Here is a 14,336-nt window from a genome sequence, read left to right on the forward strand (position 1 = left end):
TTCACCTGTGTGAAGTTGCCTACCCTTAAACTGAATACGAGGGGGTTTTTTTTCCGGTATCAGCCTGCAAGGAGTTGTAAAGAGGACTCTGCTAATTAGAATGAGAATGCAGACCAGGGTCAGAGATACCCTGTCCAAATTGCATTTGGATTAAAAGCTTTGATAGCCTTTTGAAACAATACACGTTCACTGAGATTTTGGTATGTTCCTTCTGAAACGGAGCTTCTTGCTCTTAAATCCCCCTGTTTGGGTGTTGGTGCTTGTAGTTCGGTTTTGGGTTTTTTCCCCCACTGATTACAATGAAACCCATGTCTTGACCCAGTAAATTCTGTGATGGAGCTGATTTAAGAACCTTCTGGAGGATTGCTTTTGCACAGCTCGTTTCGTGTTTCCCTTTTACTTTCTGCGTAACTATTGTAAATGCAGCCACTGAGATGATGGTGCTTTTAAAATACTATGTATATAACTAACCTGGGGCATTTAAATGATCATGTTCCGCTAATTTGGAGGAGGGGGAGAATATTCTGCAGGATGAGATGGATGGAGAAGCTGTTTTATGAAGTTTCAAAGTGAAGATTTTTCTTGACATTTAACCTAGAATTAACATTGCTTACATCCTTTCTAGAAAGGTCCTTGACACAAACCACAGCTTCAAGTATAGTTTTAGAGGAGAGTTTTAACTTATGGAAGCCCATGTCTCTATCTTATTGTGATGTCCTGTATGCTCCCAGAGAGATCACTGGAGAGGTTTGTTGCAGTTCTAAAGACAGTTCTATAGGCTCTGTTGAGATTGCGTGGCCTGTGCCCGTAACAGCTGCTCTGCATGCTTAGGTGGAGATACTGAAAAATATCTGGAAAAATAACTTGGTGATGCATGAATGGAAATTCATCAAGTCTGTGTACTCATTTAAAAGGAAAATAAAATGCCTTAACTACCTTAATCCTTTGAATAAGCATGTGTAATCAATTCTTGCACTTCCACTAACAAAAGGCTTTGCCTTCTCTTTCTTTTAGCATTTTAACTCCTGGTAGTTTTACTTTTTATTAGAAGGTGCTGACTGAGATCTTGTCTCTAAATGTCTTCACTGAGAAGACTTTCTGCAACAGTGTAACTTCCATAGTAAACTGATCAGTCACCTAGGAAGAAAACCTTTAAGATGAAGCATTTACCAAGTGTGTCAAATGCAGTAACTTTGTGCAAAAAGCAGTAATATTACAAGTCTCATATCATGGTGTTCTGGCTCACAAACCTTTATAAGTAATTTCATTTACATATTTCTTTGCCAAGTGTGCCTTTGTATAAGTTTGGGGGAGGTTCTGCTCACTGTTCTTGTTCCAGTGGCTGTGTTAGATATGTAGCTGTCTGAATAACCAGACTATTTTTTTTTTTTCTCCTTGATGGAAGTTACCTGTCACTTCTCTGATATAAAAGTTTAACTAGACTGGTTTAAACTAAGTTGCCATCCACTCTTTGTCTGTTAGAGCTGTTTTGTGTCCCTTAAAGAAAAACCTTGGTGCTTGTGGTAGAAGTCCCTGACTAATTTTATGCTGATAATCAGTATGTCAGGTGGACTCCTATTAGTTATGTGCTAAAAGATGCAAATATTTAGTTTGATGCTGATACTAGTGAATTTTGAGTTAGTTGAGGATTCTGAATATTGTCTTAGTGTCCTATAGACAGGCAAGAAACATCTGAATTCTCTGAGGGGAAAGGAATTGTTCTTATATGTACTTCTAAGCGGAAAATTTTACAGATAAACGATTTCAATCCTAACATCTCTCTCAGCTCTGTTGGCTAGCTAGGAACTTTAGGTTCTAAACCATCTGTGTTGCTTTTTGACAAATAATTATTGTGATGAATGCGAGTGATGCTCATTCAAAGATGTAGAAAAGCTAAGAAATGTATGTATGAAGACACACATGGGCAATGTAGTGCAACCATCAAGGTCAACTCAAAGCCTCCTTCTGTTTGCTAGCTACTTTGTTATATGCTGCTTCTGCCTATGTGATCATCCAGGGTTCAATTGATTAACCTGCAGCACCTGTTTCTGATAATTGGAAGCAGCTTGCCAGCTGCATTAACTTGTCCGTACCATATTTGTTTAAACTGAGGAAGTATCTGGCTGGTCCAAGTCATATTCATATCCACAATCACCCTCTTTTTCTTTTTGGACTAGTCAGCCTTCAGCAACACATTTCAAAATCAAAGGTACCTCAGGAAAACATAAGTGTTTTTACCCATGGCCATGAGTTTAAAATGAAAGATCAATAACAGCTACATCACTGAATAATATAACGTAAAAGTCCATTTTTGTGAATTCAAAATAAACAATCTAATATGTATTGCCGGAAGGAACTCATACTGGCAAGAAAGGATGAATTTCCTGTGCCTCAATTGATGTTTTTCGCTTTCCAATTTCAGTTTCACATTCTTTTTTAGCATGCTTATTAGGCCGTCGGAGATATCATCTTCATCTATGTAAACACGCTACTTTTGCTTCCATGTTTCCATTGGCAGTCCTTCAGTTCTTCTTAAGATACAGGTTGCTGGAGGAATTTGCAACACTATCGTCCTCATGTAGAGGAATGGCAAAAATCCCATCCTTTAACTAACAGAGGCCATTCTTTCAGAATCATAGCAGGAGAGGGTAATCCTGGTTGCAAAACACCCATATCCTGCATTGCTGCATTAACAGCTCTTTAAATCATGTAAGAGATGCCATTTCCCTGATTTTTTTTTTAGGGACAGTGAAAATTGGTGTGTTCCAAGGACTAGTAGTTGGCTTAGTATGTCTTTTTTCTGTTTATTTACTAATTCATGAATCTGGGCGAGCTTTTCTTTACTTAGCAGCCATTGATCAATCCAAACTGGTTTATCTGTGAGCCAGGTTAACTTCAGGATTGGCTGCGCATCATTGGCCGCCACTAAAAATTTTCATTTGACAAGCGATAGCCCATTTGGCTTAAAGCATCTCTACCTAAAAGCCAAACTGAAGTGTTCATCACATAGGGTCTAATTTGCATACACCTATTTTCTTCACCCTGTATCTATACCAAAATTAGGTCTCTGCTAATTTTTGTCATCTGTGTGTCTCCTCCTCGGACAGTAGGAGTCTCTAAACTCTCTAAAGGCCAGCTTTACAGCCAATAGGATAACAGAACAATGGTTACATCTGCTCCTGTATCCAGTAAAGCATTATACCCAACTATTTGTTCACCAATTGAATGTTGGAATACAACTGTCTGAGTGGGCTTTGCCTGCAAAAGTGGCATTACAAGTCTTACCTTAGGTACACTGGTGGTTCCAAACCCACCATCTCAATGCTCTCAAACGCCTGTGAGTGGAACTTTAGCCATGAAGGGAACTGTGCTATTCTAGTTCCTTTAGTTATATAAACTGGTAGATGCCATACTTTAGCTATTATTCCAATTTTTCCTTGATAATCAGTGTCAGTTACACCCAGGGAGCACGAAGATACCTTGTCGAGAGGCCGATGACCGTCCTAAAAGCAGAGCACTTAAGCTGTAACCTAGAGGTCCATGAGCATTGGATGGGATAACCATTATGTCTCTTGTTGATAGCTACATCTATTGTTGTTTCCAAATCCACTCCTGCACTTCTATATTGGCTGAGCCAAGGCTATCCAGGCAGCCGCTGGCGAGGAAGGGTGTTTTTGTAGGCTGTTTCTGTGTCATCACGCTCACCCTTTTTGCGCTCATTAATCCATTTCCCTTAGGTGTTATGTGTATGGCCACTTGAGAGCAGCACTCAGTGGCTCTATGTCCAAATTTACCACATTTGTAACAATTGCCATTAAATCTGCTGTTGGACCCCGATGGTCTGATGGAGCTGTTTGTCCGTACCAATGGTCTGGATCAACATTGTTTTTTTCACATGTCCCATTTTTCTGCAATTGAAGCATTTTTGCCCCCAATATCCTCTGCCTTGTTGAACTAATGGTTTCAATGCTGTTGCCACAGCTTCAGCCAGATGTGCTGCTTTGTATTCTGATGATCCTACTCAACAGCAGGCCTCTATCATTATCTACTAAGGTTGTGGTGCGCAGGAGAATCTGCAGGGTCTTTTTACAATCAGGGTTAGGATTAGCAACTCCTAGGTGCAGTCCCAATTCAGATTTGACTTTGGCTGACATACCTGGTACGCGATCCAGTGCTGTTCTTAAATGGTCCAAGAACATCATAAAAGATTCATCGGACTTTTGTGTGATGGTAGTATACAGAGGAACTGGCACACCTATGTCAGGGACAGCCTTAAACGCCTGGCGAGCCAATGTTTGTGTTGGTCTTAAAATGACTTCATGTAGACAAGCCTGAACTTAGGGGTCAGCAAATTGTCCTTTGCTCAACATGATGTCAGCTGTGACAACCCATCATGGATCCCCCTGCTGTAATTCTAGATTTTTTTTCTACTACTACTTTGTTCACTCTTTTTTCCCATTCAGATTCCCATAGTAATACCTGAGTGGGCTTCAAGAAAGTTTCTGCTAGCTTCTGGCAGTCAAGTGGGGTCATTAATCCACTGGTAAAGATATGGTCTAATAATATCTGAACATATGGGTTGAGCAGACCATATTGCATCACCGCCGTTTGCCCTTCCCTGAGCAACTTCTAATCTTGAGACACGCACTGTCAATGTGCAGGGTTGTCAGCTACTGGTACAACTGGGAAGGCTTGTGGAATAAAATCACCTTCTATTACCATGTTGCGAATAAGGCCTTGGGAGATCATAGTCGCCTGGCTGGGGGGGTCTCTGACTATGGGTGGAGCTGAAACCTTAACATCAGGTTCAATTAATTTGTGAAGCCGATTGAGTAGTTGGTTAGCTGTTGCTTTTGGCTTTTCTAGCGGTTCCTCCAAGTGGGCCAAAGTCCGTTTCATATCTTCTCCATGCCTTATTAATTCTTCCTGTAGCAACTTTCTTTGTTGTTCTTCACTAGATGTTGGAGGTGATGATGGAAGAGGAGTATACTTAGGGATTGATGATCTCAGGGGCAATGGCAGATCCGTAGCGTCATGGGCAAAGCGTACTTTTTGTTTGCTGCCAGGCACTCCCTCAGGCACAATGGCAGGATGGGATGGGGCAGGACAGGGAAGGGTGAGTTGGAGGGGAGGAGAAACAGTATGCATGTTTGGTTCTCTTATCAGTGGCTCAGATACCCGTACCGGTACCTTCATTGGTGTTTCTGGTGGAAGTACTGGTGGCTTAGGGGGTTCTGGGGGAGGTGGGCTCACATCCATGTTTTCCTCTTCCAAAGGTGGAGCTGATGGTACTATGTAATTACCACCTCCAAAAATATCTTTTAGCATCTACTGGGAATGTAGATGGCTTAGCATTTTCTGCATTCATGTCAGCCATTGCATGTATGGTCATGGCCTGTTCATCTTGTAGTTGCTTCAAGATAGTTAGTATCAGTTTACATAATTCAATGGAGTCCCACAAAGTACTCCCTAATCTTTCTCAATATTCTATTTCAAGTATATTTTATGGGGAGAAGACAAAGCCTATATCCTGCCTCCATTTTACAGGCCTCTGTAGTGTCTCTTTGTTGTAATTTAATCTTCTCTCAGAGAAGATACACTGTGGGATGTCCATGGGAGACATTTCTTCTTTGCTTAAAGTCATTCCCATTTTTTCCTTAGTCACTCACTCGCCTTTTCAGATGTTTCTGTCACAGTGATGCGAGCGTTTCTTCCAAAAGGCTTGATCTAACAGGTTTGGCATATCATGTCGGGGTCACCACTTCTTGTGATGAATGCAAGTGATGCTCATTCAAAGATGTAGAAAAGCTGGGAAATGTACGTATGAAGATGCACACGGGCAATGTAGTGCAACCAGCAAGGTTGACTGGAAGCCACCCTTCCTTTGCTAGCTACTTCCTGATACGCTGCTTCTGCCCATGTGAGCACCCAGGGCTCAATTGATTAACCTGCAGCACCTGTTTCTGATAAGTGGAAGCAGCTTGCCAGCTGCATTAACTTGTCCGTACCAACTTTATTCAAACTGAGGAAGTATCTGACTGGTCCAAGTCCTATTCGTATCCACAAGTAATAGTCACAGGAGAGTTGTTAAGTTCATAGTGTGTCCTTATATCCGCTTCTACCAGCTTCTTTCTGCTCTAAACACCTGGGGGTGAACTGTGATCATCTTTTTGATTTCACTTCCTCACTGAAGTCCTTTGAGACGCATCTTCAATATGTAAACGTACACAGTTTGACAGATGACTCGGTGGCAGTACTGGCTTAAAAGCAGTTCTGTTCCTTTCAGTTATACCACAAGCTGAAACCAAAATAGGGAGTTGAGGGTGTCAAATCTGGTTTGAATTGCTGTGTGACCTGACGTTCTGCTGGTCCACGTTGGGGTAGGATAGAAAGGCTGTACTGGTTATTGTGGCATTATTGTTGAGAAACTATGCAAAGCTTTTCCCAAAAGTGCAGTCTTACAGGCATTTTGTTGGCAGCTGTGTTTGCTTAAATAGCCTTTCTTGCCCCTGAAGTGCTGATACATTTGATTAACATATACAGTGAAGCAAATAAAGGAATTGATCCAAATGCAAGTTTGAAAAATAGTTAATAATGCAGATCAAGTCCCAAGTATGGACTGCTACAAATACTTATGGATGTGGAGGGTGGTAATGGAAGTAGGCAGGAACTGATTGAGCTGTACAGAAATGGTTGTGAATGTTGAGGAATATCAGTTTGTCCAGGTAGCTTCAAAGAGAGCAATGATCTGTTTTGATTTTGACGGGAACATTGCTAGAGTATTTTGAGCAAGTGTGGAATACAGTTTATTTCACTCATTTAACCTCTCTCCTTCGTGTACCTACATGGAAAATGCATCAGTGCATACTTAAAATATCACTTTATTGGTTTTTAATCATTATTGTATTTCTGTGTATAATCTATAAGTATTCACTTGCTCCAGGGTGTTAGCTAAATAGCTGAGAAAGGATGCTGAAATAGCATGAGACTTTACTGCTGCAGTTCCTGTCTTAAAATGACATTAGAAGAATTGTTTTGAGCTGCTGCATCTGCAGTGCAGCAAGGAAGGGTAGAGGTGAAAGGATGGAAAATCCACTACTTAAAATGGTCTGAAAAAAATGCAGATGTAGATGACCGAAGGTATATGAACTGAAACATAATGAATAGAAAATTGTTGAGCTATGTAGGCATTGCAACTGAAAAGATTTATCATAGGAGTCTATGGTATACAGTGTATGGGAAAGTGTGTAAAGATGTCTATATGCTTAAACATCTTCTTAACCAAGAATATGGTGTATTCCTGTTCTGCCTTCTACAACAACTGAAGAATTCTATCAGAAGGCTGAAGTTGTTGTTTAGGTTGTCTCGGTGTGAGGTGTGCACATAAGCATCTCCACTTCTGTATTAGGAAAGCATTTAGTGGGATCTGATCAGATTAGTCACATGAGGTTTTGTATGCGCTGAGTGTTTTTGGTTAAATACTTACAGTGGAGCTTCATTGTTGTGAATGCTAATATTTTAAATACTTTGTCATCTAACCCCTCTAATACATATAAAAGAGCAAAGAAAGTCTAGGAGTTGGTTTAAACTATTACTGAATAATTAAATAAAACTATTTAGTAAATATGCTTGTTATGTAGTGAAGGTAGCATTAGCTGAAGGTGTCATGTTTGAAATTGGAAGCCAGATGATTTTTTTGTATGTATGTATTTGTTTTTGTATTGTATGCATCTATTGTTTTACTTCCCTGATTTTTGATCAAAATAATGTTAATAACACTTCTTTTACAGGGAACTACCTCTTATGAAACAAACAAAAAAAAATGGATGGGATGGATGAAACATCTAAAAGAATCCTAGAGCCATACCAGTATTTACTTCAACTACCAGGCAAGCTTCTTTGTACTGTGTTGCTTTTAAATGTCAAACTTGTTTTTATAGCAACTGTTATCTTAATAAGTATAAGCCAAGAAGTTTATACATTCTTAACTTGTGGATTTAAGGTAAATAAAAGGATCAGTTTTTCAATGTTTGCTTTCTTCCATTTTTTTGTGATATTGTTACAATAATGTAAGTTTCAGTTACTCTGTTTTCTGTTCAGTGTAGCTGACTTGCTACTTTTTGAAACTGATAAGGGTGAGTACTGAAGACTTGATCAAGTTCTTGAACTCTTAGCTGGCCATATCTTGTTCTTTATTTGCTTGTTGTACTGGATGCAATGGGTTGTGAGGGTTTTCTAATTTCTTTTGCATAGCTGCTTCTCCCTGCTATGTGTAAAGCCAGGCATTCTTGTGGTCAAGTTTGTCTGTCTCTGGATTGCTTCACTTGCAGGAGAATCAGCCAGTCTTTGTGTAGTATCAGGTCACTAGTAACATATTCCAGTTAAGTTTTCAGTCTTGAACAGTACCTATTCTAGCAGAATTCAGGAGACCGTTTCATAGGGAGCTATTGTATGGCTATGCATGGAGACACAGTACTGAGTAGCTTTTGCACATCTGTAACAAGACATCAAGATGGATCCTATTTCATTATCTACAAATATGCAGGATTGTCTTGTCTACGTTAGTGATTTCATTTGGCTTAGCAGTTAGCACTACTTTAGTTGAAAGATGGGAAAAGGAAATAATTTGTCATGTGCCTTTCTAATGCCAAAAAGCTTGTTTCCCATTTTTTCACAGTATATTCCATCTGGGTATGTTGAACTGGGTGATGATTTTGCTAGTGAACTATCTTGAGAATGAGTCTGATCTTTGAGAGAGCTTTCTGAGAGCTAGTCCTGAAGAAATTTGCTTTCCTTCAACAACATCTTTCAGTGTACTTGTTTGGTTATATTATTTTGTATAACCAAGGTATATTCTAACACCTCTGCATCATTACCTAATTATTTTTTAAGTTATTGTAGGTAGCAGCAAAAAACCCTTGACTTCCTAGTAGGAAATACATGACAAGTGCCAAAAAGAGCTTCCATAGGCAAAAGTGGTTGACTAATAGCTCCCTGGTTAGCTTTCACTTTAAATTATGCATCTAGGATATACCGTTATCCTTCTCACCTTGACTCCTGTGGCTAAATTACCGTACTTTGAGTTCTACCCTGATCACTCTATAGTGATGACTTATATAGTGTTAGAGTACAACCATTTTATATCTTATCCTGCTGAAATATCATAAATCTGATTGTCCACTCTAATATGGTGGTCTCTTGTTAATTTAGTTTATGTTCTGGAGAAGGTGAGAGACAAGATAGACTTCTCTCTATGGTGGTGGCATTTGAAAGGGAAGGCTTTTCTGAAACTAGCCAGGTAAAAGTGATACACCAGTGGAAACCTTGCCCTGAGTAACAGATGAGGCAGTGAGGGTTCACAATTGTATAGCTGGATGATCACGGTCTTTAGCTTTCCATCAGCTATTGAATGTACAGATCAGTAGGAGCCAGTTACTTGCATGAACTTTGGAATCAGTATGAGCACTAATACTTGGTGAAGGGGAAAAATTTGGCATAATTTGAACTTTGTGATTTTGGTGGAGTCCAAATGAGATGTCTGGGCTAATCTAAAAAGCTCTTGCTGAAATAGAGAACTTCATTCCACCTCTATACTTCTAGCAGTATTCTCCTGCTTTTTAATGTGTGCCAGTTCTCATCTTGCTAACCAAATTATTAGGTAATACCAATCACCTAGCCTATTAAAAATCTGCCTGGATAATCCTATGTTGTTAGTGAGCTGGCATGAAGACGGGGACAAGGAATGGTTTCTGTTATTGGATCAGCTTGATCTCTGAGGAGCTTTTGCAGAAAACTTGTCTCAGTGTCAACTATGTACACTTACGGCTCTATGATAGTCTGATTGTTTAAGACTAGTTAAAAACAATCTTTCCAAACTGTTTAGTAACCTCTGAGAACTCGAATAAATTTAGATGCACATAAAACTTTGTTTACATGAAAAGGGATTATGTAATAGTATTAAGGTTGTTTGGAGAAAAGATCCCTGCCTACTGATAGTGTGTAGTGTGTGTGTAGTGTGAGAACACATTTTTATAACTTCTAAGGATTAATTCCTTAATACAAGCAGTTAATTAGTCTGTTTCCCATTGAATAACACTTTTAATGGTAACTGTTTGTGAGTGATATTTAAGATAAGTGTGCCTATTTCTTTGATTACAACAGCACTAGAATAGGGAAGCTGCTAGGCTTAAGTTTGGGGGTTTTATTATGTTTCTGTTTTAGCTGTTAGTATCATAATTAATTTTTTTTTTCAGTATCAAAATTTAGTGCTTGGGAGAACATATATTCTCCCAGAGTAACTTTTCTTGTAAAATCTCATTATAGAACATTCTCGTAGTAGTTTATAGTGGTGTTCTATTTAATCTACTATTCCATCCTTTAGTCTTGTAGCTGAGTCAACAGCAAGCAGTAGCTGTTTTTGCAGCAGTGAGGAGTGTATGGAGTTTCAGTTGCAGTTGATGTGGTCAACAACTTTCTGTTGAAAGGGATACATTCTGATACTATTCATGGCTATATGTCTTCCCTTTCATTTCCCTCTGGTCTTGGCTACAGTCTCTTGGGCTTGTTCAGCAAGCTAAACAAGACTGAAAAACAGAAACCAGGTTTGGGGTTTTTTTCTGCTGGGTTATTGAACTTGATCAGCTTGGTGAAGGAGTTAAGCACCACAGAGTATGATCTCTACCACTGTCACAACTCCACTTTGTACATCAGAGGCCTTAACACAGGCCAAGTTCCTGAGGGAGGCTGCAGATCTCCAGGCTCTGAACTGCAGGGCTGCCTAGGGGCACCTACTGGGCCAGAAGGAAGTGATGTTTCAGCCCCTAAGAGCTGTGAAGTGGTGGAAAAATGTGTGCCACCAAGTGAAGGAGCAGTGGAAGGGAGTCAGCGGGCTGCACAACATCAGAAATAACAGAGCAAGACCTTGCATGTTCAAGAGCCTGAAACCTCCAGGTATGGTGAAGGAGGGGCAGGAACAATCTGTGCATATCAGGGTGGGAAATGGATATTCCCACAGTGGTGAAGGCTGGGAGATGATGGCTTCTGGCACCAGGTTCCTGTTCGTTGAGCAGATGTGCAATTGCCAAATAGGTTCAGTGCACTGGAAGATGACAAATGTCTGGAAGTTCTGTGGAGAGCAAAGCATCAGACTGGCACACAGTGGTAGCAGCAAATGATAGTAGTGGGGAGACTGACTGCAGGGAACAGAGGCCTTCATCTGAGCTTCTGTCTTAAGGAGGTTTGCTACTTCTGGGTAGCTCTGATCAGAGATGTTATGGAGGGACTGCCAAGGTGTTTCACCCTCAGATTAATTAACCCTGCAGCTCTTCTTGAGCACTAATAAACAGATATAGCGAGTGGATGCTTGGAGCTTATGAAGCATGACTATGTAGCTTTTGGAATGAGGGCTGAGGGACACTAGAAGCCATTTAGCTTTTTTCCATGATGCTCAACCCCTTTCCCCTCACCATCAAGAGAAAGAGACAGATCCTGCCTATCAACAAGAAGTTTCTTGCACAGCTGATATTGATGTCTGAGATTTGAGGTTTTTATGACTAGTGAACTTCCTTTGTTGATTAAGGGCTACCAGAAGGAGGTAGCATCTACCTACCCAATTCAGAGCAAAAGTGTCTCCTGCCAACAGGCTGAGCAACCTGGTGAGAAGGACAGAGGGAAATGACTGTACACAATCAAGTCAGGAAATTATGAACTTTCAAACAAGGAGTGTAGGCCAATGTGGACAATAGATACCTCATAATCAACACAGGAGAGCTGAAGGCAGCCCATTCCAGATGTATGCAAAGTATAAATAGAACAATATAATGGGGGAAGCTCTCACTTTTTCTGGGGAATCTGCAAGACTGGTTGCCTCTCTGAAGGGCTTCTATACAAATGCATGCAGCATGGGGAATAAACAGGAGGAGCTGGAGGTCTCCGTGCAGTTACAGGGCTGCAGTTGTATTGGGGTTTGTGATGCAGGAGAGCATGGATGGATATAGACTCCCTAGGAAGGTAGTCGGAGATAGCAAGGAGTTGGAGTTGCTTTTCATTTAAAAGAGCAACTGAACTGCATGGAGTTTTGCCTCCAGTCAGGTAAGCCTGTTGAGAGCTTATGAGTGAAGATTAGAGTGCAAATCTATAGGAGTGACACTATTGTGGGTCTTTGTTACAGACAGTCTTAGTAGGAAGAAGTAGATGAGATCTTCAGACACCTGGAAGATGTGTCATTTACAGGCCCTGGTTCTCATGAGAGACTTTTGGGTGCCTCAGTCTGGTAGAAGCAGCAACATAGATGGGCACAGGCAATTGAGGAGGTTTCTGGACTGCATTGGTGATACTTTCTAATGTAAGTGATCAAGAAGGTGATGAAGGAAGGTGTTGTTCTGGACCTCACACTTAGAAACAAGGAAGAATTGATTAAGACATGAAGACTGGAGGCAATTTTGACTACAATGACCGTGAGATGGTGGCATGCAGGATTCTGAGAAGAAGGAATAAGGCAAAAATCAGAATTTCAACCCTGGACTAGTTAACACTATTTTGAACAAGGGAGTTAAGCTAGACATTTCGACAGTGACCCTAATCTGTCACAAGTGGCTGCCCAGGTTTAAAAGCATTTATGCCTGCTCTCTTTGCTTATCTTCCTGCAGTTCACTTATGCTGACTATAGTGTTCTTGTAGCTGTGTGAGGAAGCCTCCTTGGGGAGTTCATACACTTAGCTCTAATCCTTTAAAGGACAGAGCTAAACATGAAAGTATACAATATAGCTGAGGTAATATAGCATTTTACTTCCTTCAGGAGGGCAGTGCCCCCTTCCCCTGGCTCTCAGTATCTGCTGCTTACCCTGTACTAACTGACAGATCCACTTCATAAGCTGACTCAGTACATAAAGCTGGCAGAAAGCTAACCCAGCAAGAAAAGGACAGTTTTCTACTGGGGTAATTAGTTGAATTAGCTTAGTGAGGCCTTAATGGGGGCTAGGTTAATAGTCTCTCTGCTCTTTCCCATGGTGTTCTAGCCTTTTATGTACCCTCACTATAAGTGGGGTTCTGCCCTAAGGGCATAATTTGTGGTCTTTTTAATGCTGCAAGAGTGAAGAAATACTCATCAGGAACCTGTCCAGAGCTGGAGATCTATCAGGTTTGACTCTGTACCCTGTTCACAAGAACAGTTGTGTATACAGAAATTGAGTCAAGCTGGTTTTTTCTCTTAAGCATCTAATCTCTCAGGGAAAAGTGGGAGAGATTGTCTTCAGTACATCATCTTCAAACTAGCTTTACATTCTTACATGTAGATGGAATTTCATCAGAGTGAATCTTATTATCTTTTAATTTTTTTTTCTTACCTTTTCCACCCAGCGTTACATTTCCACAGTTGCTGTTTGATTTGGGTAATATTGGGATCTTAAGCAGATTAAACCAAAATAATTTGGCATAACTCTGATAAAAAAACTTGGTGCAGTAATGTCTATTATTATAGCTCTATACAGTAGGTAGGGCTTCTAGTTTTGGAAGTTAGACCTCTATAATCTTCAGTTTTACAGTAACTTACTTAGAATAATTACCAGAGCAGTGACATGTGACCATTAACAAACTGAATAATTCTGCCAGTGTTAAGTTTGACTCCATTTAACTTAGTTGTGTAGTGTCTCTGGATTGTTGTCTTGTCTAGTTTGAGGAGAGGGAGACTTCTACATCTAGGCTTCTGAGACCAGAATTAGGTTTATTTTTTTCCCATCATAGCATGGCTGTAGACATAAAACATGCATACAGAAAGTTGCTCTAATATCACATAGGCTGGGTAGGATTAACTTCAGAACAAGACAGAATAGAATTTATGTAGCAATAATGTTCCTTTAAAGGGGCTCACAAAAGCAAATCTGTATCTCTAAAAGGAAAGATGAATATTTCAATATACAGATAGAGATTTTTCCTTGAACAGTCAATGTCTAGACAGCTTTGCTAGTTGAGGTGGACAAGTCTATCAGTTCAAATGCTGTCTGTGCTAAGGAACTGGAGTGGCTAAATCCATTGTTCATGTTAATCCATTTAGAGTGTGTGCTAGTAATTATGTTCCTCATGATGAAGTAACACTTGTTGCTGATCATCCAGCATTGTCTAAGCATATTTTCTAAGGCATACATTCATAAAAATAGAATTAGCTGCCTAATGTAAAAAAGCAGGTGTTTGTCTGTGACAATGTAATCTAGGAGTGAATAAACAGCTGTAGATAAGGTACAGTTCCTTAATGTGATACTATCTCTGAGTAGTTTTCTTTATGGATGTACTGAAATATTTGTTAATACTGAAGTGGCAAGCCATACAGTTTGGCAGATGCT

The 14,336-nt window shown here is 40.1% G+C and overlaps 1 protein-coding gene across 5 annotated transcripts in view; it reads left to right on the forward strand.

The window, feature by feature from the left end:
• The window catches only part of GGPS1 (geranylgeranyl diphosphate synthase 1), a 56,494-nt gene that overhangs the window by 1,134 nt on the left and 41,024 nt on the right, over nt 1-14,336 (forward strand). For 4 of the 5 annotated variants that reach the window (XM_061991021.1, XM_061991017.1, XM_061991018.1 and 1 more), the window contains exon 2: nt 7,791-7,889. In XM_061991021.1, coding sequence (XP_061847005.1) covers nt 7,823-7,889 — 67 coding nt within the window. In that variant the 5' untranslated portion in view covers nt 7,791-7,822. Of the gene's footprint in view, nt 1-7,790; nt 7,890-14,336 lie in introns of those variants that run through there. The other variant, XM_061991019.1, reaches the window with a different exon arrangement.

The sequence above is a fragment of the Colius striatus genome, chromosome 2 (genome assembly GCF_028858725.1).
Source record: "Colius striatus isolate bColStr4 chromosome 2, bColStr4.1.hap1, whole genome shotgun sequence".
Lineage (NCBI taxonomy): Eukaryota > Metazoa > Chordata > Aves > Coliiformes > Coliidae > Colius > Colius striatus.